The sequence below is a fragment of the Hemiscyllium ocellatum genome, chromosome 42, assembly GCF_020745735.1.
Source record: "Hemiscyllium ocellatum isolate sHemOce1 chromosome 42, sHemOce1.pat.X.cur, whole genome shotgun sequence".
NCBI classification, from domain to species: domain Eukaryota; kingdom Metazoa; phylum Chordata; class Chondrichthyes; order Orectolobiformes; family Hemiscylliidae; genus Hemiscyllium; species Hemiscyllium ocellatum.
In genome coordinates, this window is record NC_083442.1 from 9320504 (window position 1) to 9345419 (window position 24916).

At 43.9% G+C, this 24916-nt stretch overlaps 1 protein-coding gene across 1 annotated transcript in view; it reads right to left on the minus strand.

Annotated features, from left to right (window-relative positions):
- herc1 (HECT and RLD domain containing E3 ubiquitin protein ligase family member 1) overlaps positions 1–24916 on the minus strand; it is a 445291-nt gene that overhangs the window by 142569 nt on the left and 277806 nt on the right. Inside the window, exon 48 of the mRNA XM_060853924.1 lies at positions 4071–4245. Coding sequence (XP_060709907.1) covers positions 4071–4245 — 175 coding nt within the window. The remainder of the gene's footprint in view (positions 1–4070; positions 4246–24916) is intronic.

Below are 24916 nucleotides of genomic sequence, written 5' to 3' on the forward strand. Positions count from 1 at the left end.
ATGAATATTCTACATCGGTATTCACCCAACAGAAGGATACAGAGCAGAATGAGATTAGTGTTGAGGCATGCTAATCTCCTACAGCATTTGAGATCAAGGAAGAAGTGGTGCTTCCCTTGAAGAGTTAGGTAAACCCCTGAAGCCCGGCGGAGACCACCCCAGGTTATTGAGAGAAGCCAGACAGGTGATAGCTCAGGTCTTGTCCAGGATCTTGGTATGCTCGCTAGCCCCTGGAAAGGTCCCAGAGAACTGGCAAGTAGCTAACATTGTTCCTCTGTTTGAGAAATGAAATAGGGATAATCCAGGAAACTACAGACCAGTGAGTCTCACATAGGCAGTTGGAGGCCTGTTGGAGAGAAACATTAGGGATAGGATGTACACATATTTGGAAGAGCATGACCTAACTAGGAACAGCCAGCATAGCATTGTGCAAGGCAGGTCATGGCTTACTAACTTGGTTGAATTTTTCAAGGAGGTAACAGAGGTGATCAACAAGGGCAGAGCAGTGGATGTTTTTATATTAGATTCCCAGCAGTATGCAAACAGGCCCTTCAGCACAGAAATTCCACACTGATCCCCTGAAGAGAAGCCCTATATTTACCCCGACTAATGCACTATGGTCAATTTAGCATGGCCAATTCACCTGGCCTGCACATTGTGGGATTGTGGGAAGAAACCAGAGCACCCGGAGACACGGGGAGAATGTGCAAACTCACAGGCAACTGCCTGAGGCAGGAATTGAACCTGGGTCCCTGGCACTGTGAGGCAGCAGTGCTAACCACTGAGCCACCGTGCCGTCCCTGTCTAAATAAATTTTAGTAAGGCCAAAGGTCCCTCCTGGTAGGCTCATCCAGGAGATAAAAATGTATGGGATCCGTGGTGACTTGGCTGTGTGGTTTCAGAATTGACTTGCCCATAGAAGGCAGAGGGTAGTAGTGGAAATGTATTTTACTGGCTGGAGAAGATAAGAAGATGTCCCTCAGAGATTCATACTTGGATTTCTGCTGTTTGTGGTATGTATAAATGACTTTGGATGAGTGGACGGGTGGGTTAGAACAAAGAAAATTACAGCACAGGAATAGGCCCTTCAGACCTTCAAGCCTCTGCCAATCCAGATCCTCTATCTAAACCTGTCACCTATTTTCTAATGATTTGTATCCCTCTGCTCCTGGCCCATTCATGTATCTGTCCAGATACATCTTAACTTAACTATCATGCCTATCTCTACCACCACTGGGAGCAAAGTGTTCCTGGCACCCACCACCCTCTATGTAAAGATCTTTTCATGAATACCTCCCTTAAACATTTCGCCTCTTACCTTGAACTCGTGACACCGACTAAGTGGGGTCACTTTTCCCCACTCTGGGGAAAAAAACTTCTTGCCATCCACCCTGTCTAGACCTCTCATGGTTTTTGTTGATCTCAAGAAAGGTCTCCCCTCAACCTTCCTCTTTCTGATGAAAATAATCTTAACCTACTCAACCTCACTTCATAGCTTGGAGATGCCAGTGTTGGACTGGGGTGTACAAAGTTAAAAATCACAGAACACCAGGTTATAGTCCAACAGGTTTATTTGGAAACACTAGCTTTCGGAGCGCTGTTCCTTCATCAGGTGGTTGTGGAGGTTAAGAACATGCTAACAGAATTATAACCAAAGAAGCCCATTGTCATGAAGATGTGATATAGTAAAAAATCTTCGATTAAAACTTTCATCTTTTATAAAAGGATACGCTGGTTTCTGTTCTTTGATATGTAAATCCGTCATAGTTAGCGCCCTCCTGGCAATATCCTGGTGAACCTCCTCTGCCCCCTCTCCCAAGCATCCATGTCCTTCTAGTAATGTGGGGACCAGAACTACTGTCCTATACAACTGTAACAAAGCCTGCTAACTGTTGTACTCAATACCCCATCCGATGAAGGAAGGCATGCCATATGCCTTCTTGACCACACTATCGACCTGTGTTGCCACCTTCAGGGTGCAATGGACCTGAACACCTGGATCTCTCTGTATGACCATTTTCCCCAGGGCTTTTCCATTTACCATATAGTTTGCACTTGAATTGGATCTTCCAAAATGCATCACCTAGCATTTACCCTAATTTAACTCCATCTGCCATTTCTCTGCCCAACTCTCCAAACTATCTACATTCTCCTGCATTCTCTGAGAGTCCCTTTCACTATCTGCTGCTTCACCAATCTAGTATCAATTGCAAACTTGCTCATCAGACCGCCTGTACCTTCCTCCACATCATTTAGGAAGTTGGCAAACAACACAAAGATGAGTGGAGCTGTGGATCATGTAGAAGGATATCAAAGGATACAGCAAGATAGAAATCAGTTGCAGAAATGGAAGAAGTAATGGCAGATGGAGTTTAATCGTGGTAGGAAAGAGGTGCTGCACTTTTAGAGATCAAATATCAAGGCAAAGTATGCAGTTAATTGACGGACCCTGAACAGCTTTGATGTAAAGAGGGATCTTGTCAAGTCCATAGCTCCCTGAAAGTGACCAGGCAAGTAGATAAGGTGGTAAAAAAAGGCACATGGCATGCTTGCCTTTATTGGTTGGGATGTCATGTTGCAGCTTTATAAGACTTTGATGAGGCTGCACTTAAGCGTACTGTATTCAATTCTGATCAGCACATTAAACGAAGCCTCTCCTTATAGCTCAAATCATCCAAACCTATCAACATCCTTGTAAATCTTTTCTGAACCCTTTCAATTTTGACAAAATCCTTCCACTAGAAAGGAGACCAGAACTGCTTGCATTATTCCAAAAATGGCCAAATAGAAACAGTTCTGTTATGAAGTTGAAGTCATATACTGTACCTTTAAGAGACAGTGAAATCTGTTCTGAACTGACAGCTTACAAGCACCTGTGATATCATTTAGCTGTGAAATGGATACCCGAGTTGCTTGCTGTTCTGACAATTTGAATTTAACCAGTTTAAATTATGCCCCAGGTTACTAAAATCCAACTGAGCTTAAATTAATTATTTTGCCAACATCGAACCAATGAGATGATCTGATGTTGTGAGTATAAAAATGCAGACTTTTTGAAAAATGGAGACACAGCAACCGCCATTGAGAGAGACCCAAGAAATGAGGAAACACCCTCTGTCAAAAGTACCTTTTCATATGAAACATTCTCGCAGTAAAAAGAAAGAAGATGACACAGGGAGATCTTCAGCTGGAAGAAGAAAAACACCAAAGACGAAGGCTGATGTGTGTGTCTGAAATTAAGTTGATGGAATTTTAATAAGTATCTTATTGGAACAGCATATTGTTATAGAGTTGGAGGCGGTTAATAAGCCATTAAGAGAAACGGGGGCTGAGAGTTGTGAATAGTTGCTGTTTAAAGTTGACTTTTAGAGTTAAAAAATAAATTTATATTATTTTCTTTAAATATTGGAATTTGGAGTTCCCTGTCACCCGTACTTCACAGATTATGAGGTGAAGTGAGCTTTTCTGGGTGTTTGGTTTAATTAACAGAAGGGTTCACTGTCGTGCTCTAACAGTTCTTAGACAGCACTAGACTCATCTCAGGAAGGTGATAGTTGGAGGTAAAGCGACTGAACCAGTATGCCAGAGTGCTGAGTTCAACAATTTGGGAACATGGGTTCAAATTCCACCATTACAGATGTCGGAATTTAAAAATGACAACTGTACAGCCGCAGTTAAATGGTTATAAAAACCTGTTTGATTCACGATGTCTTTTAGGAAAGAAAATCTGCCTTCCTTACCTTCTGCTGAGCTGGGAGAACTGGCCACTCCCCTTTCGATGCAAAAGTGTTTTCAAAACCTGAAAGCCTTTTTGCCTGAGGCATTATCTGTTAGCTTTAATCAAATTGGCCCTAAAACCCTTCAAACTTAGACTTTTTGGAATTGCTGGTTTTCACCTCTCTGTGAAAAAAGCCAAGGACATCATAACCTTGCTAAAGGAGCAGCATCGTCACTCTGTGCAATTAGGGTTAGGCAATAAATGCTAGCTTAGATACCCACATCCTATGAACAAATATAAAATAACATAGCCATTGAACAGACATTCAATAAAAGATTAAAGATCCTCCTACCTGACAGACAGTAGTGAAAGAGCTCTCATGACCATGGTCCTTGCTAGAAGGACCTGTGCTGCTGCAGTCACTCTCCTCAAGGCCATAACTCGGTCATGTGGATTGTGCAGGGCTGCTGCCTGCTCTCCAAGTGTCACTCTACCAGATGAATGTTTATCTACAGATCCAAAGCAACCTTAACAAAGAACATTCAAATTACCTTGTTACTGCACAAGAAAAGGATCATGTGGCAAGTTGAGTTAGGGAGGATAGAACAGCATCAGGCACAAGGCAACATGGGACATGATGAGAAGACAGGAGATGATAAGCTGAACTCCAACTACCTTGTGTTCTCTCTAATACCCTGCATTTCCCTTTGGTCAAACCAATTATTGACTCTTCTGTCAGAAGATTAAGCAATTGGTTCAACTGTTCAAGACATTCCATGCTCTAAGACAAATATGAAGTTTTAAAGGGCAAAATTAAAACACATGACATCATAGAATCCCTATGCGGAAGCAGGCCATTTGGCCCATCAAATGCACATCAACTCCCTGAACAGCATCCCACACAAACCCATCCCTCCTACCCTATCCCTGTCACCCTGCATTTCTCGTCGCTAATCCACCTAGCCTACAACCCTGGATACTGCGAACGACTTAGCATCTATGGAATATGGGAGGAAACCAGAGCATCTGGGAGGAAAGCCATGCAGGCATGGGGAAAATGTGCAAACTCCACACAGTCAGCCATTCCCCAACCTACTACTCTACATTTACTAGACTAATACACCTAACCTACACATCCTGAACAGTATGGGCAATTTAGTATGTCCAATTCACCTAACCTGCACATCTTTGGATTATGGGAGGAAACCTGAGCACCCGAAGAAAACCCACACAGACAGTGGGAGGATGTGTAAACTCCACACTGTCACCCAAGGCTGGAATCAAACTCCGGTTCCTGGTGCCGTGAGGCAGCAGTGCTAATCATTGAGCCAACATGCCACAATGATGGAGGCCAATACATTGTCCAGACAGGGAGCAGAGTGGGAGAATAAAGGGGTCTTTCTCTAAATGACAGGCAAAGGTTAATTCAGTACTGCAAAGATCAATGATTAGGACCAGTTACTTGCATTTTTGACAAAGGATAAAACGGACCAAATGCAAATTTCCAAGTTTGATGATGACACAAAATTAGTTGCAATTGATACCGAGTTTTGAGAAGATTTAGACCATAAAAAACATAAGACATAGGAGTGGAAGTAAGGCCATTCTCCCAGTAGTCCTTAATTCCTTGTGACATCAAGAATTTATCAATCTCTGCCTTGAAGACATTTAGCATCCCGGCCTCCACTGCACTCTGCGGCAATGAATTCCACAGGCCCACCACTCTCTGGCTGAAGAAATGTCTCTGCATTTCTGTTCTGAATTGACCCCCTCTAATTCTAAGGCTGTGCCCACAGGTCCTAGTCTCCTCACCTAACGGAAACAATTTCTTAGCGTCCACCCTTTCCAAGCCATGTATTATCTTGTAAGTTTCTATTAGATCTCCCCTTAACCTTCTAAACTCCAATGAGTACAATCCCAGGATCCTCAGCCGTTCCTCGTATGTTAGACCTACCATTTCAGGGATCATCCGTGTGAATCTCTGCTGGACACACTCCAGTGCCAGTATGTCCCTTCTGAGGTGTGGGGCCCAAAACTGGACACAGTACTCCAAATGGGGTCTAACCAGAACTTTATAAAGTCTCAGTAGCACATCCCTGCTTTTATATTCCAACCCTCTTGAGATAAGTTACAACATTGCATTCGCTTTCTTAATCACGGATTCAACCTGCATGTTTAACTTTAGAGAATCCTCAACTAGCACTCCCAGATCCCTTTGTACTTTGGCTTTATGAATTTTCTCATTGTTTAGAAAGTAGTCCATGCTTGTATTCTTTTTTCCGAAGTGCAAGACCTTGCATTTGCTCACATTGAACTTCATCAGCCATTTCCCGGACCACTCTCCCAAACTGTCTAGATCCTTCTGCAGACTCCTCATTTCCTCAGTACTACCTGCCTGTCCACCTATCTTTGTATCATTGGCAAACTTCGCTAGAAGGCCCCCTGTCCCTTCATCCAGATCATTAATATATAATGTGAACAGCTGCGGCCCCAACACTGAACCCTGTGGGACACCACTTGTTACCGGCTGCCATTCTGAAAAAGAACCTTTTATTCCAACTCTCTGCCTTCTGTCAGACAGCCAATCCTCAATCCATGTCAGCAGCTCACCTCGAACACCATGGGGCCTCACCTTACTCAGCAGCCTCCCGTGTGGCACCTTATCAAATGCCTTTTGGAAGTCTAGGTAGACCACATCCACTGGGTTTCCCTGGTCTAACCTACTTGTCACCTCTTCAAAGAATTCTAACAGGTTTGTCAGGCACGACCTCCCCTTACTAAATCCATGTTGATTTATTCTAATCCGACCCTACTCTTCCAAGAATTTAGAAATCTCATCCTTAACGATGGATTCTAGAATTTTACCAACAACCGAGGTTAGGCTAATTGGCCTATAATTTTCCATCCTTTGTCTTGATCCTTTCTTGAACAATGGGGTTACAACACCGGTCTTCCAATCATCTGGGACTTTCCCCGACTCCAGTGACTTTTGAAGATCTCAACCAATGCCTCCCCTATTTCCTCAGCCACCTCCCTCAGAACTCTAGGATGTAGCCCATTGGGGCCAGGAGATTTGTCAATTTTAAGACCTTTTAGCTTTTCTAGCACTATCTCTTTTGTAATGGCAACCATACTCAACTCAGCCTCCTGACTCCCTTTAATTATTGGGATATTACTCATGTCTTCCATTGTGAAGACTGACGCAAAGTACTTATTAGGTTCTCCAGCTATTTCCTTATCTCCCATCACTAGCCTTCCAGCATCAGTTTGAAGTGGCCCAATGTCTACTTTTGCCTGTTGTTTGTTTCTTATATATTGAAAGTAACTTTTACTATCATTTCTAATATTACTGGCTAGCCTACCTTCATATTTGATCCTCTCCTTCCTTATTTCTCTCTTTGTTATTCTCTGTTTGTTTTTTGTAGCCTTCTCAATCTTCTGATTTCCCAGTGCTCTTGGCCACTTTATAGGATCTGTCCTTTTCTTTGATACATTTCCTGACTTCCTTTGTCAGCCATGGCTGTCTAATCCCTCTCTGGATAATCTTTCTTTTCTTGGGGATGAACCTCTGTAGTGTGTCCTCAAGTATACCCACTAACTCCTGCCATTTTTGCTCTACTGTCTTCCCTGCTAGGCTCTGATTCCAGTCGATTTTCGTCAGTTCCTCTCTCATGCCCTCATAATTACCTTTGTTTAACTGTAACACCATTACATCCGATTTTGCCTTCTCTCTTTCAAACTGCAGACTGAACTCTACCATAGCTCAGGTTGAGGTTCTGGATGTAAGTTTGCTCCCTGAGCTAGAAGGTTCATTTTCAGATGTTGCGTCACCCTACTAGGTAACATCTTCAGTGATCCTCCGGACAAGCAGAGCCTCACTGATGATGTTACCTTGTATGGTGGTGGGACTGAGTTGTGAGCAGAATGTAAGGAGACTTCAAGGTGATTTAGACAAGTTGAGAGAGTGTGCAGATGCAGTTAAATGAAGTTATACATTTCAGTGAGAAAAATAGGAAGGCAAAGCATTACTTTGATGGTGATGCACTGGGGACTGTTGAAGTACAAAGAGATGTGGGTGGCCTTGCACACCAGTTAGTCAACAGAAGTAAACAGGCAGGTAACGTGATGGAAGGTATCATCAAAAGTACTATCAGGAAGCATCTGGCCAGCAATGATGTGCTCAGTGATGCCCAGCTTGGATTCTAACAAGACCACTCAGTTCCTGACCTCATTACAGCCTTAGTTCAAACATGGACAAGATAGCTGAATCTGAGAGTTGAAGTAAGAGTGACAGCCCTTGACATCAAGGCTGCATTTGACCAAGTATGACATCAAGGAGCCTGAGCAAAACTGGAATCAGTGGGAAACAGGGGGCAAACTCTCTGTTGATTAGCGTAATACCTGTCACATAGGAAGATGTCTATGGTTGTAGGAGGTCAGTCAGCTCAACTTCAGAACACTTCTGCAAAATGGTGTCCACGGCCCGACCATCTTCAGCTGCTTCATCTCTCACTTTCCCTCCAGCATAAGGTGTGAAATGGGGATATTTGCCGACGGTTGCACAATGTTCAGCATCACTCGCGACACCTCAGATACTAAAGCGGTCCATGTTCAAATGCAACAAGATTTGGATAGTTTCCAGCCTTGGGCTTATAAGTGGCAAGCACCATTCGTCCAACACAAATGCCAGACAATGACAATCTCTAATAAAAGACTGTATAACCATTGCCCCTTGGCATTCAATGGAGCTACCATCACTAAGTCCCCACTATTAACATCCTTGGGGTTAGTACTGATTAGAAATTCAATAGATCTCCCCACATAAGCACAGTGACAACAGGAGATGGTCAGAGTCTTCGAATATAGCAGTGACTAACTCACCGCCTGACTCCTGAAAAGGTTCTCTATTATCGATAAGGTACAAGACAGGAATGTGATTGCATACTCCGACTTGCCTGGAAAGATGCAGTTCCAACAACACACACAAGCTTGACAAGATGTTCCACTCCCAAGCATCCCAAATATCCACCTATTTTAAACAATGTGCTTTCCCTGCTCTGTTAACCAACAGCCCACCACCGCATCTCCTCCATTCCCCGCTCCACAGTTCAAACCGTTCCTCCAAACATAACAAAGGGAAGAGCCCCCTTGTCCTCACTTTCCACCCCACTAGTCTCCGCATTCAACGTATCTTCCTCAAACACTTCCGTCAATTCCAACCGGACACCATCACCAAGAATACCTTCCCCTCCTCTCTGTCTTTGGCAAGGACCATGCCCTTTGTCACTTCTTGGTTCGCGTCACTCTCCTCACTAACCCCCCAGTACCTTCCTCTGCAACCATAAAAGATGCAAAATCTGTCAGCACACCACCTCCCTCACCTTCAGACTCCTAAACAGTCCTTCCAGGTGAGACAGAGGTTCACCTGCCTCTCCTCCATCCTAGTTTACTGCATCTGGTGCTCATGACGGGGTGTTCTCGACATCGGTGAGACCAAACGTAAACTAAGTGAACATTTCGCCGAGCATTTCAGCCGGACCCGTAAAAGCCAGCTTGACCTCTTCGTCACTGCCCGTTTCAATTCCCCTTCTCACTCCCTCTCCGATATGTCCATCTTCGGCCTGCTTCATTGCCACAGTGAATCAGACTGCATATTGGAAGAACACCTTATCTTCCATCTAGGCAGAAGGAGGACTCAATACTGAGTTCTCCAATTTCAAATAACCTTTCCATCCATCCCTTAAAGCCTTTTCCAGCCCTGCCTCCTCCCTTCCATTCCTACTACTGATCCTTCTTTCCAGGTACCATCTGAATTCATTCCTCCCATTGACCAACCAGGTTGTACTTACCACCTGTATTCACCCATCATTGCCTCACTACTTTGACCCTTTCCTTACCCATAACCCTCCCCCACTTATCTGCAGCTCCCCGTACCCCTCACCTCCATTCCTGAAGAAAGCTTATACCCAAAATGTCGACTTCTCCACCTCCTGATGTTGTCTGGTTTGCTATGTCCCTTTAGCTTGTCTACTTAGGATGTCTTCCCCAGCTGGGCAGTCTAGAACCGAGGATATAGTCTCGGGATAATGGGACAGGCCATTTAGGTCTGAGATGTTAAAAATCGCTTTTTTCAAAAGGGTATGAACCTGTGGAATTCTCGACTACAAAAGGCCAAATCACTGGGTATATTCAAGAAAGAGAGATAAACGTTTTTAGATTTTAAACGGCATTAAGCTGTATGGGCAGAAATAGGAATATGGCTTTAAAATAGAGGATCGGCCATGATCATAGTGGATGGGAGCGCAGGGTCGGAGGGGCAAAGGGTCTACTTCTGCTCCAGCTTCTGTCTGTGCTCCTAATATCTCTCTTCTATACTTTTCTACATGTGGCATCATTTTGGCCTTGCAAACAACTGGCAGTTTTTAATCACTCCACGTGTTTTCCACTTTCATACTTTGATACTGAAGCTATTTCTAGATTCCAAACATGAACAACATAAATAATTTTTTTTGACAAAAAAGCAGGCCAAATCCACTCCAATTAACTACTGGCCCAACTCTATTCTCAAAAATAAAAGTGATCAAAGAGAGGTCGCTGACAGTGCTATCAGACAACATTCCCCTTGAAGAACAAAGAGTGGTACAGCACAGGAACAGGTCCTTTTGCCAACCAAGACTACACCTTTCTAAAGTACAAACCTTTTCCTTTGCATGGTTCATATCCATTTCTTTCCCATCTATCCATTTCAGTCAAGATGCCTTTTAAACGTTGTTACTGTATCTGCCTCCACCATCACCTTTGGCTTCACATTCCAGACACTTACCATCCTCTGCGTAAAAATTGCCTCTCAAACGTGAAACTCATCCCCTTTGACGATCGTTTGATTCTATGCCTCCCATATTTGTAAAGCTGCTGTCAGATCACCCCTCATCCTTTGACATTCAAGTGAAAACTAACCACATTTGTCCAATCTCTCCTCATAGCTAACACCCTCTAAACCAGGCAACATTCCGGTAAACAGTGTTTGTACCCTCTTCAATGCCTCCACATCCTTCCTGTAGCATGGTAAGCAGAACTGTATATAATGCTCTAAATATGGCCTAACTAAGGTCTGCAACACAACATGCCAATTTTCACACACTTTGCCCTGACCGATTAAACCGATCATGCTCTATGCCTTCTGGATCACCTTATGCACTTATGTGGCACTTTCAGGGAAATGTGGGCCTGTACACCAAGATCCCTGTGTATGTCGATGTGAACATTTACTATATACTCCCCTCTACCCAAGTTTCCAGCCTATCCATATCTTGTTGTATTATCTGACAATCTTCCTTATTACCTGTAGCTCCCCCAATTTCGTATCGACTACAAACTTCTGAATCAGGCCACCCATTTTCTCCTCTGAATTATTTGTATTAATTACAATAACAGAAGTCCCAGCATTGATCCCTGTGTAACACCACTGGTCATAGATCCCCAGGCAGAAAAACACCCATCCACCTCTAGTTCTGTATCCATCTTAGCAGCTCGCCATGGATCCCATGTCACTTCTTTTTTAGTAGCATCTTGTCATAGAACATAGAACATAGAAGGATACAGCGCAGTACAGGCCCTTCGGCCCTCGATGTCGCGCCGACCGAATCCTACCTAACCTATACTAGCCCAATAACTTTAAAATGCCTATCCAATGCCCGCTTAAATGACCTTCCTTGTCACGAAGGATTTTGTCAAAGGCCTTGCTGAAGTCCTTCAAACAACATCTACTGCCTTGCCTGCATCAATCATCTTTGAAACACCCTCAAAAAACCCAATTAAGATTGAGATATGACCTTCCCCGCACAAAGCCATGTTGCCTATCACTAATAAGTTCATATTTTTTCAAACGTAAGTAAATCCTAAGCATCTTCTCCAATAAATTAATTTACCACTGACGAAAGGCTCATTAGCCATAATTATCCATGTTAAACAAACGTTCAACGTTGGCTATTCTCCAATCTTATGGTATCTCTTCTGGTGTCTGAACAGCTTACAAAGATTTCAGACAAGGCCCCAGCAATTTCCTAACCTAGCATTCTGGGATGAATCAAGTCCTGGGGACTTGCCTACTTTAATGCTTTTTAAAACATTCATGTATTTGGAAAGGCAAGGACTGATTAGGGATAGTCAACATGGCTTTGTGCGTGGGAAATCATGTCACACAAACTTGATTGAGTTTTTTGAAGAAGTAACAAAGAAGATTGATGAGGGCAGAGAGTTAGATGTGATCTAAATGTACTTCAGTAAGGCGTTCAACAAGGTTCCCCATAGGAGACTGGTTAGAACTTGTTAAGTGCACCTCAGAGAGTTTCTTGAAATGGTATGTGGAGAGTCCAACTGGAGGAGGGGCCATTTTGCCCTGCATATTGGCTAATGAACTTGGCCAGGTGACTGACCTTTCAGTGGGAGAGCATTTTGGAAATACTGATAATAAAGAACAAAGAAAATTTACAGCCCAGGAATAGGTCCTTTGGCCCTCTAAGCCTGTGCCGATCCAAATCCACTGTCGAAATCTATTGTCCAATTCCTCTGCTCCCCATTGACTCACGCACCTTAAATGAATCTACTGTACCTGCCTCTACTAGCTCATCTGGCAAAACGTTCCAGGCACCTATCACCCTCTGTGTAAAGTACTTTCCACATGTATCCCCCTTAAACTTGCCTCCTCTCACCCTGAATGTGTGACCTCTCGCTATTGAATCCCTCACCCTGGGAAAAAGCTTCTCTCCCTCCACCTTGTTTACACCCATCATGATTTTGTAGACCTCAATCAGGTCCCCCCTCAAGGTCCTTTCTTCTAATGAAAACAATCCTAACTTACTCAACGTCTCATTCATAGCTGGCACCTTCCATACCAAGCAACATCCTTGTAAACCTTCTCTGCACCCTCTCCAATGCGTCCACATCCTTTTGGTAATGTGATGATCAGAACCGTACACAGTATTCTAAATGCGGCTGAACCAAAGTCTTGTACAATTTTAACATAACCTGACATTTCTTATACTCAATACCCCATCCGATGAAGGCAAGCACACCATATGCCTTCTTGACCACTCTATCCACCTGTGCAACCACCTTCAGGGTATAGTTGTACTTGAAATCCCAGATCTCTGTGCTCATCAACTTCTCCCAAGGCTCTTCCATTTACAGCATCATTCGCTCTAGAATTAAACCTTCCAAAATGCATCAATTCACATTTGCCCAGATTCAATTCCATCTGCCACTTCTCTGCCCAACTCTCCAATCTACCTGTATTCTATGACAGTCCCCTAGGCTTTCTGCTATTCCACCAATCTCCGTGCCATCTGCAAACGTACTGATGCCCTCTTCCAGATCATTTATGTACACCACAAACAATAGTGGCCCCAGCACTGATCCCTGTGGAACACACTGGTCACTGTCCTCCAATTCAAGAAACTCCCTTCAATTCCTACTGTCTCCTGTTGCTCAACCAGTTCTTTATTCACCTAGCTAGAACACCCTGCACACCATGTGACTTCACTTTCTTCATTAGTTTACCATGGGGAATCTTATCAAGCGCGTTATTGAAGTCCATGTATAAGACATCTACAGCCCTTCCTTCATCTATCAACTTGGTTACTTCCTCAAAGAACTCCAATAAGTTGGTAAGGCATGATCTCCTCTGCACAAAACCATGTTGCCTATCACTGATAAGCCCATTCTCTTCCAAACATAAATAGATCCTATCCCTCAGTACCTTCTCCAGCAACTTTCTCACCACGACGTCAGGCTCACTGGTCTGTGGTTATCCGGAATATCCCTACTACCTTTCTCAAACGGGGTCAACATTAGCAATTCTCCAGTCCTCTGGCACCTCACCTGTGTTTATGGATGTTATAAAGATATCTGTAAGGGCACCAGCTATTTCCTCTCTTGCCTCCCTCAGCAACCTGGGATAGATTTCATCCGATCCTGGGGACATGTCCATCTTAAGATTCTTCAGGCTACCCAACATATCCTCTCTCTTTATGTCAACGTGATCCAGAGTAAACAAACTTCTATCTCTAATCTCAACATTCATCATGTCCCTCTCCTCAGTGAACACTGATGCGAAGTAAATAAATCATTAACTTTTAAGATAGCTGTGAAGAAGGATAAGTCAGGAGTTTGCAGGAAGGTACAAAATTGGGGGAGGGCAAATTACGCCAGAATCAGGCAAGAACTAGGGAATGTTAATTTGGAGGAGCCGTTATTGGGCAAATCCACATCTGTCATGAGGCTGTTGTTTAAAGACTCATTGATCAGAGTTCAGGATAGGCAAGTTGCAGTAAGAAGGAATGACAAGGATGGCAAGGTAAGGCACACTTGGTTAACAAGGGGGGTTGCAGATTTAGTCAAAAGGAAAAAGTATGTGAAAGATGTAGAAAGTTAAAATCGGACAGGGCCCCATTAAAGAATATAAAGAAAGCAGGAAACAGCTTAAGCAGGGGCGATGAAATAACCTTGACAAATAGGGTTAAAGACAATCACAAGGCATTCAAAACATACATTAAAATAACAGAATAACTAGGGAGAAGATCATACCATTCAAAGATAAAGGAGGGAACTTAGGCTTGGAGACAGAGGATATAGGCGAGATCCTAAATGAGTACTTTGCATTGGTATTCAACCGACAGAACGATATGTAAAAGTAAGATTAGTGTGGAGCATGCTAATCTGCTAGGGCAGTCTGAGATCAAGAAAAAAATGGTGTTGAGTTTCTTGAGTATTAAGATGGATTAATCCCCAGGGTCCAATGATATCTACCTCAGTTGATTGACTGAGGCGAGAGAGAAAATTTCTGGGGCCTTGCCAAGATCTTTGTATCCTTGCCATTGGTGGGGTCCTGGAGCATAGGTGAGTAGCTAATGTTGTTCCTCTGTTCAAGCAAAGAGATAATCCAGGAAACTACAGACTGGGCAAGTCTCACGTAAGTGGTTGGAAAGCTGTTGGAGAAAATTCTTTGGGATAGGATTTACATGCTTTTGGAAAAGCATGGCTTACCTAATTAAGCTGCCTGTGGGGCAGGTCATATCTTACCAACTTGATAGAATTTTCTGAGGTGATGATGAAGGTGATCAATTAGGGTAGAGTAGTGGAAGTTGTCTAAATAAATTTTAGTAAGGTTTTTGATGAGATCCCTCATGGTAGGCTCACTCAGATTTTGGGATATGGGATCCATTATGACTTGTCCACATGGATTCAAAATTGGCTTGCCCATAGAAGGAAGAAGGTGGTGGTGAAAGGCTGTTTTTCTGGTTGGAGATCCGTGACACGTCGTGGTGCTCTACAGGGATGTCTGCTGTTTGTGATATTTATAAATGATTTGGATGGTGTGGTACTAAGTTTGATACGAAGATTGTATGTTGTGGATAGTGTGGAAAGTTGTCAAGGGATACAGTGAAATATAGATCAGTTACAGATATGGCAGAGGAGCAGATAGAGTCAATCCGAGTAAGTGTGAGGTGGTGGACTATGGGAGGTCAAATGTCAAAAAACAGTGTGCCCAGCACAGATCCTGCAGTACACTGCTAGTCACGAGCCTCTGAGAAGCAACCCTCCGCCTCCATCCTCTGTCTCCCACATTCGAGCCAGTTTTGTATCCAAATGGCTCATTCTCCCTGAATTGCATGTGATCTAACCTTGTTGAATGCCTTCCTGAAGTCCACACAGAAAACATCCACCGCTCTACCTTCAACAATCCTCTTTATTATTTCTTCAAAAAACTCAAACCAAGTTAATGAGACACGATTCTCCTTGCTCAAAGCCAGGTTAACTATCCCTAATCAGTCCTTGCCTAATACATGTAACTCCTGTCCTTCAGAATCCTCTCCAACAACCTGCTCACTGCTGATGTCATGCCCACTGGTCCATAGTTCCCTGGCTGTTACTGATTCGATTAAATTCCATTTGCCATTTTACTATCCGTATCTGCAACTGATCTATATCCCGCTGTGGTCAAATTCTCAGGTCTGGATGAGTGTATCCCATGTTGGTGAGGGAGGAAATTACAGGGACCCTGACCCAAATTTTTAAATCACCTCTGGCTAGACAGAAGGAGCCAGAGGATTGGAAAACCATTAACGTGGTTCCATGTTTGCCTACTAGAGGGAAGGCAATGGCGTAGTGGTATTGTCACTAGATTATTAATCTAGAGAGCCAGGTAACGTTCTGGGAACCTAGGTCCATATCTAGCCATGGCAATTAAATAAAATCAAAAAAATCTGAAGTCTCATGGCTTCAGGTTAAACATAGGCAAGAAAACCTCCTGATGATTACGATATACCATCTTCCCTCAGCTGATGAGCCTGTACTCCTCCAATAGACAATAGGTGCAGGAGTACGCCATTCTGCCTTTCGAGCCTGCACCACCATTCAATATGATCATGGCTGATCACCCTCAATCAGTATCCTGTTCCTGTCTTATCTCCATAACCCTTGATTCCACTATCCTTGAGAGCTCTATCCAATCTTTCTTAAATGAATCCAGAGACTGGGCCTCCACTGCTCTCTGGGACAGAGTATTCCACACAACCACCACTCTCTGGGTGAAGAAGTTTCTCCTCATCTCTGTCCTAAATGTTCTACCCCGTATTTTTAAGCTGTATCCTCTGGTTCGGAACTCACCCATCAGCGGAAACATGTTTCCTGCCTCCAGAGTGTCCAATCCTTTCATAATCTTATATGTCTCAATCAGATCCCTTCTCAGTTTTCTAAACTTAAGGGTATACAAGCCCAGTCGTTCCAGTCTTTCAGCGTAAGGTAGTCCCGCCATTCCAGGAATTGACCTCGTGAACCTGCGCTGCACTCCCTCAATAGCCAGAATGTCTTTCCTCAAATTTGGAGACCAGAACTGCACACAGTACTCCAGGTGTGGTCTCACCAGGGCCCTTCAGCTGCAGAAGAACCTTTTTGCTTCTATACTCAATCCCTCTTGCTATGAAGGCCAGCATGCTATTAGCCTTCTTCACTACCTGCTGTACCTGCATTCTTACTTTCATTGATGTACAAGAACATCCAGATCTCTTTGTACTGCCCCTTTACCTAAATTGATTCCATTTAGGCAGTAATCTGCCTTCCTGTTCTTGCCACCGAAGTGGATAACCATACATTTATTCACATTAAACTGCATCTGCCATGCATCTGACCACTCACCTAACCTGTCCAGGTCACCCTGTAATCTCCTAACATCCTCATCACATTTCACCCTGCCACCCAGCTTTGTATCATCAGCAAATTTTCCAAATGTTATTACCAATACCAGCTTCCATATCATTAATATATATTGTAAAAAGCTGCGGTCCCAACACTAATCCCTGTGGTACCCCACTAGTACGCCTGCCATTCCAAAATGGAGCTGTTTATTACTACTCTTTATTTCCTGTCAGCCAACCAACTTTCAATCCAAGTTAGTACATTGCCCCCAATACCATGCACCCTAATTTTGCTCACTAATTTCCTATGTGGGACTTTATCAAATGCTTTCTGAAAGTCCAGGTACACTACATCTACTGGATCTCCCTCGTCCATCTTCAGAGTTACATCCTCAAAAAATTCCAGAAGATTAGTCAAGCACGATTTCCCCTTCATAAATCCATGCTGACTCTAACCTATCCTGTTCCTACTATCCAGATGTGTCGTAATTCCATCCTTTATAGTAGACTCCAGCATCTTTCCCACCACTGAGGTCAGACTAACTGGTCTATAATTTCCTGCTTTCTCTCTCCCACCTTTCTTAAAAAGTGATACAACATTAGCCACCCTCCAATCCGCAGGAACTGATCCAGAATCTATTGAACTCTGGAAAATAATCACCGACACATCCACGATTTCTCGAGCCACTTCCTTTAGTACCCCGGGATGTAGACCATCAGGCCCCGGGAACTTACCAGCCTTCAGACCTAACAGTCTCTCCAACACCAATTCCTGCCAAATATAAATTCCCTTCAGTTCAGGTCCTTCAGCCACTGTTACCTCAGGGAGATTGCTTGTATCTTCTCCAGTGAACACAGATCTGAAGTACCCATTCAATTCTTCTGCCATTTCTTTGTTCCTTGGAATATATTCTCCTGTTTCTGTCTTCAAGGGCCCAATTTTAGTCTTAACCATTTTTTTATAAAGGAGGATAGTAAAAGCTTTTTCAAGTATGTGCAAAGCAAAAAAATGGTTAGGACTAAAATTGGGCCCTTGAAGACAGAAACGGGAATATATTACGGGGAACGAAGAAATGGCAGAAGAATTAAATGGGTACTTCAGATCTGTGTTCTCTGGGGAAGACACAAGCAATCTCCCTGAGGTAACAGTAGCTGAAGGACCTGAACTGAAGGGAATTTATATTTACCAGGAATTGGTGTTGGAGAGATTGTTAGGTCTGAAGGCTGATAAGTCTCCGGGGCCTGATGGTCTGCATCCCAGGGTACTGAAGGAGGTGGCTCGGGAAATCGTGGATGCGTTAGTGATTATTTTCCAGAATTCGATAGATTCGGGATCAGTTCCTGAGGATTGGAGAGTGGCTAAAGTTATACCACATTTTAAGAAAGGTGGGAGAGAGAAAGCAGGAAATTATAGACCAGTTAGTCTGACCTCAGTGGTGGGAAAGATGCTGGAGTCTATTATAAAGGATGAGATTACGGCACATCTGGACAGGAGTAACAGGATAGGACAGAGTCAGCATGGATTTATGAAGGGGAAATTGTGCTTGACTAATTTTCTTGAACTTTTTGAGGATGTAACGCTGAAGATGGATGAGGGAGATCCAGTAGATGTAGTGTACTTGGACTTTCAGAAAGCTTTTGATAAAGTTCCACATAGGAGGTTAGTGAGTAAACGTAGGGCGCATGGTATTGGGGGCAAAGTACTAGATTGGATTGAAAATTGGTTGGCTGATAGGAAACAAAGAGTAGCAATAAACGGCTCCATTTCGGAATGGCAGGCAGTGACCAGTGGGGTACCGCAGGGATCTGTGCTGGGACCGCAGCTTTTTACAATATATGTTAATGATATAGAAGATGGTATCAGCAATAACATTAGCAAATTTGCTGATGATACAAGCTGTGTGGCAGGGTGAAATGTGATGAGGATGTTAGGAGATTACAGGGTGATCTGGACAAGTTAGATGAGTGGGCAGATGCATGACAGGTGCAGTTTAATATGGATAAATGTATGGTATCCACTTCGGTGGCAAGAACAGAAAGGCAGATTACGACCTCAATGGAATCAATTTAGGTAAAGGGGCAGTACAATGAGATCTTGGTGTTCTTGTGCACCAGTCAATGAAGGCAAGCATGCAGGTACAGCAGGTAGTGAAGAAGGCTAATAGCATGCTGGCCTTCATAACAAGAGGGATTGAGTATAGAAGCAAAAAGGTTCTTCTGCAGCTGAAGGGCCCTGGTGAGACCACACCTGGAGTACTGTGTGCAGTTCTAGTCTCCAAATTTGAGGAAAGACATTCTGGCTATTGAGGGAGTGCAGCGTAGGTTCACGAGGTCAATTCCTGGAATGGAGGGATTACCTTACACTGAAAGACTGAAGTGACTCGGCTTGTATACCCTTGAGTTTAGAAGACTGAGAGGGTGGATCTGATTGAGACGTATAAGATTATGAAAGGATTGGACACTCTGGAGGCAGGAAACATGTTTCCGCTGATGAGTGAGTGCTGAACCAGAGGACACAGCTTAAAAATACGGGGTAGACCATTTAGGACAGAGATGAGGAGAAACTTCTTCACCCAGAGAGTGGTGGCTGTGTGAAATGCTCTGCCCCAGAGGGCAGTGGAGGCCCAGCCTCTGGATTCATTTAAGCAAGAGTTGGATAGAGCTCTCAAAGATAGTAGAGTCAAGGGTTATGGAGATAAGGCAGGAAGCGGATACTGATTAGGAATGATCAGCCATGATCATATTGAATGGCGGTGCAGGCTCGAAGGGCTGAATGGCGTACTCCTGCACCTATTGTCTATTGTATATTGTCTATTGTTTTGCCTTTCACATACCTAAAAAAGCTTTTACTATGCTCCTTTATATTTTTGGCCAGTTTACCTTCATACCTCATTTTTTTCTCTGCGTATTTCCTTCTTAGTAATCCTCTGTTGCAGGCTCCAGGGTTTAAATGTTTTAGTAGGGTCAGAGGTGGGGGTAAAAGAGGGGGAGGTGTGGCATTGCTTGTCAAAGATAGTATTACAGCAGTGGAAAGGACAATGGATGAAGACTCGCTATCTGAGCTTAGAAATAGGAAAGGTAAGGTCACCCTGTTAGGAGTTTTCTACTGGCCTCCTAATAGTCCTAGAGACGTAGAAGAAAGGATTGTGAGGATGATTCAGGAGAAGTGTGAAAGTAATAGGGTGGTTGGTATGGGGGATCTTAACTTTCCAGATATTGACTGGGAAAACTATAGCTCGAGTATGTTAGATGGGTCGGTGTTTGTCCAATGTGTGCAGGAGGGTTTCCTGACACAATGTGTAGACAGGCCAACAAGAGGTGAGGCCATACTGGGGATTTGGTTCTGGGTAACGAACCAGGCCAGGTGTTAGAATTGGAGGTAGGTGAGCACTTAGGGGACAGTGACCACAATTCGGTGACTTTTACTCTAGTGATGGAGAGGGATAAGTGTGCACTACAGGGCAAGAGTTATAGCTGGGGGCAGGGAAATTATGATGCGGTGAGGCATGACTTACGATGCGTGGCTTGGAAAGTAGGCTTCAAGGGAAGGGTACAATCGATATTTGGAGCTTGTTCAAGGAGCAACTATTGAGTGTGCTTGATAAGTATGCACCTGTCAGGCAGGGAGGAAAGGGTCGTGGGAGGGAGCCGTGGTTTAATAAGGAAGTGGAATCCCTTGTTAAAGGGAAGAGGGCGGCCTATGTAAAGATGAGGCATGAAGGTTCAATTGGGGCGATTGAGAGTTATAAGGTAGCCAGGAAGGATCTAAAGAGAGAGCTAAGAGCAGCAAGGAGGGGACATGAAAAGTCCTTGGTTGGTAGGATTAGGGAAAACCCAAAGGCTTTCTATAGGTATGTCAGGAATAAAAGAATGACTAGGGTAGGAATAGGTCCAGTCAAGGATAGTAGTGAGAAATTGCGTGTGGAGGCTGAAGAAATTGGGGAGATACTGAATGAATACTTTTCGTCAGTATTCACTCAGGAACAGGACATTGTTGCCGATGTGAATATTGAGTCACAATTAATTAGAATGGATGGCTTTGAGGTATGTAGGGAAGAGGTGTTGGAAATTGGGCCTGATGGCATTTATCTTAGGATTCTCTGGGAAGCAAGGGAAGAGATTGCAGAGCCATTGGCCTTGATTTTTATGTCCTCGTTGTCTACAGGAATAGTGCCAGAAGACTGGAGGATAGCAAATGTGGTTCCCTTGTTCAAGAAGGGGAGTAGGGATAACCCTAGTAACTATAGGCCAGTGAGTCTTACCTCTGTTGTGGGCAAAGTCTTAGAGAGAATTGTAAGGGATAGGATTTATGAACATCTGGATAGGAATAATGTGATCAAGGATAGTCAACATGGTTTTGTGAAGGGCAGGTCATGCCTCACAACCCTTATTGAATTCTTTGAGAAGGTGACTAAGGAGGTGGACGAGGGTAAAGCGATAGATGTGGTGTATATGGATTTTAGTAAGGCGTTTCATAAGGTTCCCCATGGTAGGCTACTGCAAAAAATACGGAGGTATGGCATTGAGGGTGAGTTGGAGGTTTGGATTAGGAATTGGCTGGCTGGAAGGAGACAGAGGGTAGTAGTTGATGGTAAAGGTTCATCTTGGAATGCAGTTACCAGCGGTGTTCCATTGCTGTTTGTCATTTTTATAAATGACCTGGAGGAGGGGCTAGAAGGTTGAGTGAGCAAGTTTGCGGATGATACGAAAGTCGGTGGTGGATGTGGCAGGTTACAGCGGGATATAGATAAGCTGCAGAGCTGGGCAGAAAGGTGGCAAATGGAGTTCAATGTAGCTGTGTGAAGTGATTCACTTTGGTAAGAGTAACAAGAAGATGGCGTACTGGGCTAACGGTCGGATACTTGGTAGTGTGGATGAGCAGAGGGATTTTGGTGTCCATGTACACAGATCTCTGAAAGTTGCCACCCAGGTAAATAGGCATATGACGTACTGGCTTCTATTGGTAGAGGAATTGAGTTCCGGAGTCCTGAGGTCATGTTGCAGTTGTATAAAACTCTGGTGTGGCCGCATCTGGAGTATTGTGTGCAGTTTTGGTCGCCATACTATAGGAAGGATGTGGAGGCACTGGAACGGGTGCAAAGGAGGTTTACCAGGATGTTGCCTGGTATGGTAGGAAGATCGTATGAGGAAAGGCTGAGGCACTTGGTGCTGTTTTCATTGGAGAAAAGAAGGTTTAGGGGTGACTTGATAGAGGTGTACAAGATGATTAGGGGTTTAGATAGGGTTGACCGTGAGAACCTTTTTCCACGTATGGAGTCAGATATTACGAGGGGGCATAGCTTTAAATTAAGGGGTGGTAGGTATAGGACTGATGTTAGGGCTAGATTCTTTACTCAGTGAGTCGTGAGTTCATGGAATGCCCTGCCAGTAACAATGGTGGACTCTCCCTCTTTATGGGCATTTAAACGGGCATTGGATAGGCATATGGAGGATAGTGGGCTAGTGGAGATTAGGTGGGCTTGGATCGGTGCAACATCAAGGGCCGAAGAGCCTGTACTGCGCTGTATTTTTTTATGTTCTATGTTCTATGTTGTTCTTTAAAAGCTTCCCAGTCCTCAGTTTTCCCACTTATCTTTGCTATGTTATACTTTTTCTCTTTTAACTTTATATGTTTCTTAACTTCCCTCGTTAGCCACGGCCACCCATGCCTCCACCTAGGATTTTTCTTCCTTTTTGGAATGAACGGATCCTGCATCTTCTGCATTATACACAGAAATATCTGCTATTGTTCCTCCACTGTCATTCCTGTTAAGGTATTGCACCATTGAGCTTTGGCCAGCTCCTCTCTCATAGCTCCATAGTTCCGTTTATTGAACAGAAATATTGTCACTGCCGATTGTATCCTCCCCCTCTCAAATTGCAGATTGAAGCTTATTGTATTATGGTCACTACTTCCCAATGGCTCCTTCACTTCGAGGTCCCTGATCAATTCTGGTTTGTTGCACAATACCAGATCCAGAATTGCTGTCTCCCTGGTACGCTCCAGCAACAGCTGTTCTAAGAATCCATCTCGGAGGCACTCCACAAAGTCTCTTTCTTGAGGTTCAATACCATCCTGATTCTCCCAGTCTACCTGCATGTTGAAATCCCCCATAACAACTGTAGTAACATCTTTGCGACAGGCCAATTTCAGCTCCTGATTTAACTTACATCCGACATCCAGACTACTGTTTGGGGCCTGTAGATAACTCCCAAGAGGGTCTTTTTACCCTTAGAATTTCTCAGCTCTATCCACACTGACTCTACATCCCCTGATTCTAGGTCCCCCCGCGCAAAGGACTAAACCAACATGGCCACCCCACCCCCTCTGCCCGCCAGTCTGTCCTTACGATAGCACGTGTAGCCTTGAATATTCATTTCCCAGGCCCTGTTCACTTGAAGCCACGTTTCAGTTATCCCCACAATATTGTATCTGCCAATTTCCAAAAGAGCCTCATCCATCTTATTTCTAATGCTTCGTGCATTCATGTATAGTATTTTTAATTTGTTACTGCCCTCACCCTTCCCATCAACTCCTATTTCACTCAACCTTACAGCATGATCCCTTTTCGAGTTTTCTGCTTCATTGATACCGTTGTCTTTCTTGACTTCCCTTGTTCTAACTTTCCCTTCAATTTCTTTCTTAAACATCCAGTTTGTCCCCTCCCCACCGTTACTTTGTTTAAACGTATTGCAGTAGCAAACCTGCCTGCCAGAATGCTGATCCCCAACCTCTTAAGGTGCAAACCGTCTCTCTTATATAATTTATGCTACCACAAAACATACCCCAGTGATCCAAGAATTTAAATCCTTGCTTCCTGCACCAGTTCCCCAGCCACACATTCAAGTCCATTATCTCCCTGTTTCTGGCCTCACCAGCCGAGGAACCTGGAAGCAAACCTGAGATAACCACTTTTTCAGCCTCCTTCCTAGTCCGCAGCAACATATATACTAGTCTTCAGCCAATTCGATTCACTGCACATGATATCAAGGAACTGTTGGAGACACTGGATACTGAAAAGGGTATGGACCCTGACAACATTCTGACAATAGTGCTGAAGATTTGTGCTTCAAAAATTGCTGCTGCCTGAGCCAAGCTGTTCCAGTACAGTTACAACACAGGCAATTACCTGACAATGTGGAAAATTGCCCAACTATGTCCTGTACATAAAAAGCAGAACAAATCCAACTCAGCCAATTACTATCATATCAGCCTACCCTTGACATCACTATGGCATTGGAAGGCGTCATCAACAATAATATCCATCAGCATCTGCTCAGTGACGCCCAGTTTGGGTTTCGCTTGGGCTACTCTGTTCCTAACTTCATTAAGCCTTGGAACAAACATGGGACAAAAATCCTGAATGCCTGAAGTGAGGATGAGTGTTACAGCCCTTGACATCAAGGCTGCATTTGACCAAGTGTGGCATCAAGGGGTCCTAGCAAAACTGGAATGAGTGGGTATGGAGGGCAAACTCTCCAGTGGTTGTTGTCATACTTGACATATAGACAGATGGCTGTGGTTTTTGGAGGCTCGTCATCTCAGCTCCAGGGCATCTCTGAGGGGTTCGTCAAAGTAGGGTCCTAGGCCCAACCATCATCAGCTACTTCATCAATGACCTTCCCTCCATCATAAGATCAGAAAAGTTCACCAATGATTGCACAATGTTCAGCGCCATTCACGATACCTCAGATACTGAAGCAGTCCATGCTCAAATGCAACAAGATCTGGACAATATCCGGGCTTGGGATGACAAGTGGCAAGTGACATTCACATCACATAAATGTTAGGCTATTGTCATCACCAGTAAGAGACAATCTAACCACTGCCTCTTGACATTCAATGATGCTACCAAGACTGAATCCCCCGCTATCAACATCCTGGGGTGGGGGGTTTATCATTGAACAAAAACTCAACTGGACTCACTACAAACACCAAAAAGGTCATAGGCCATGAAAACTGTGGTCAGTAACTCATCCCCTGACTCCCCAAAGTCATTCCACC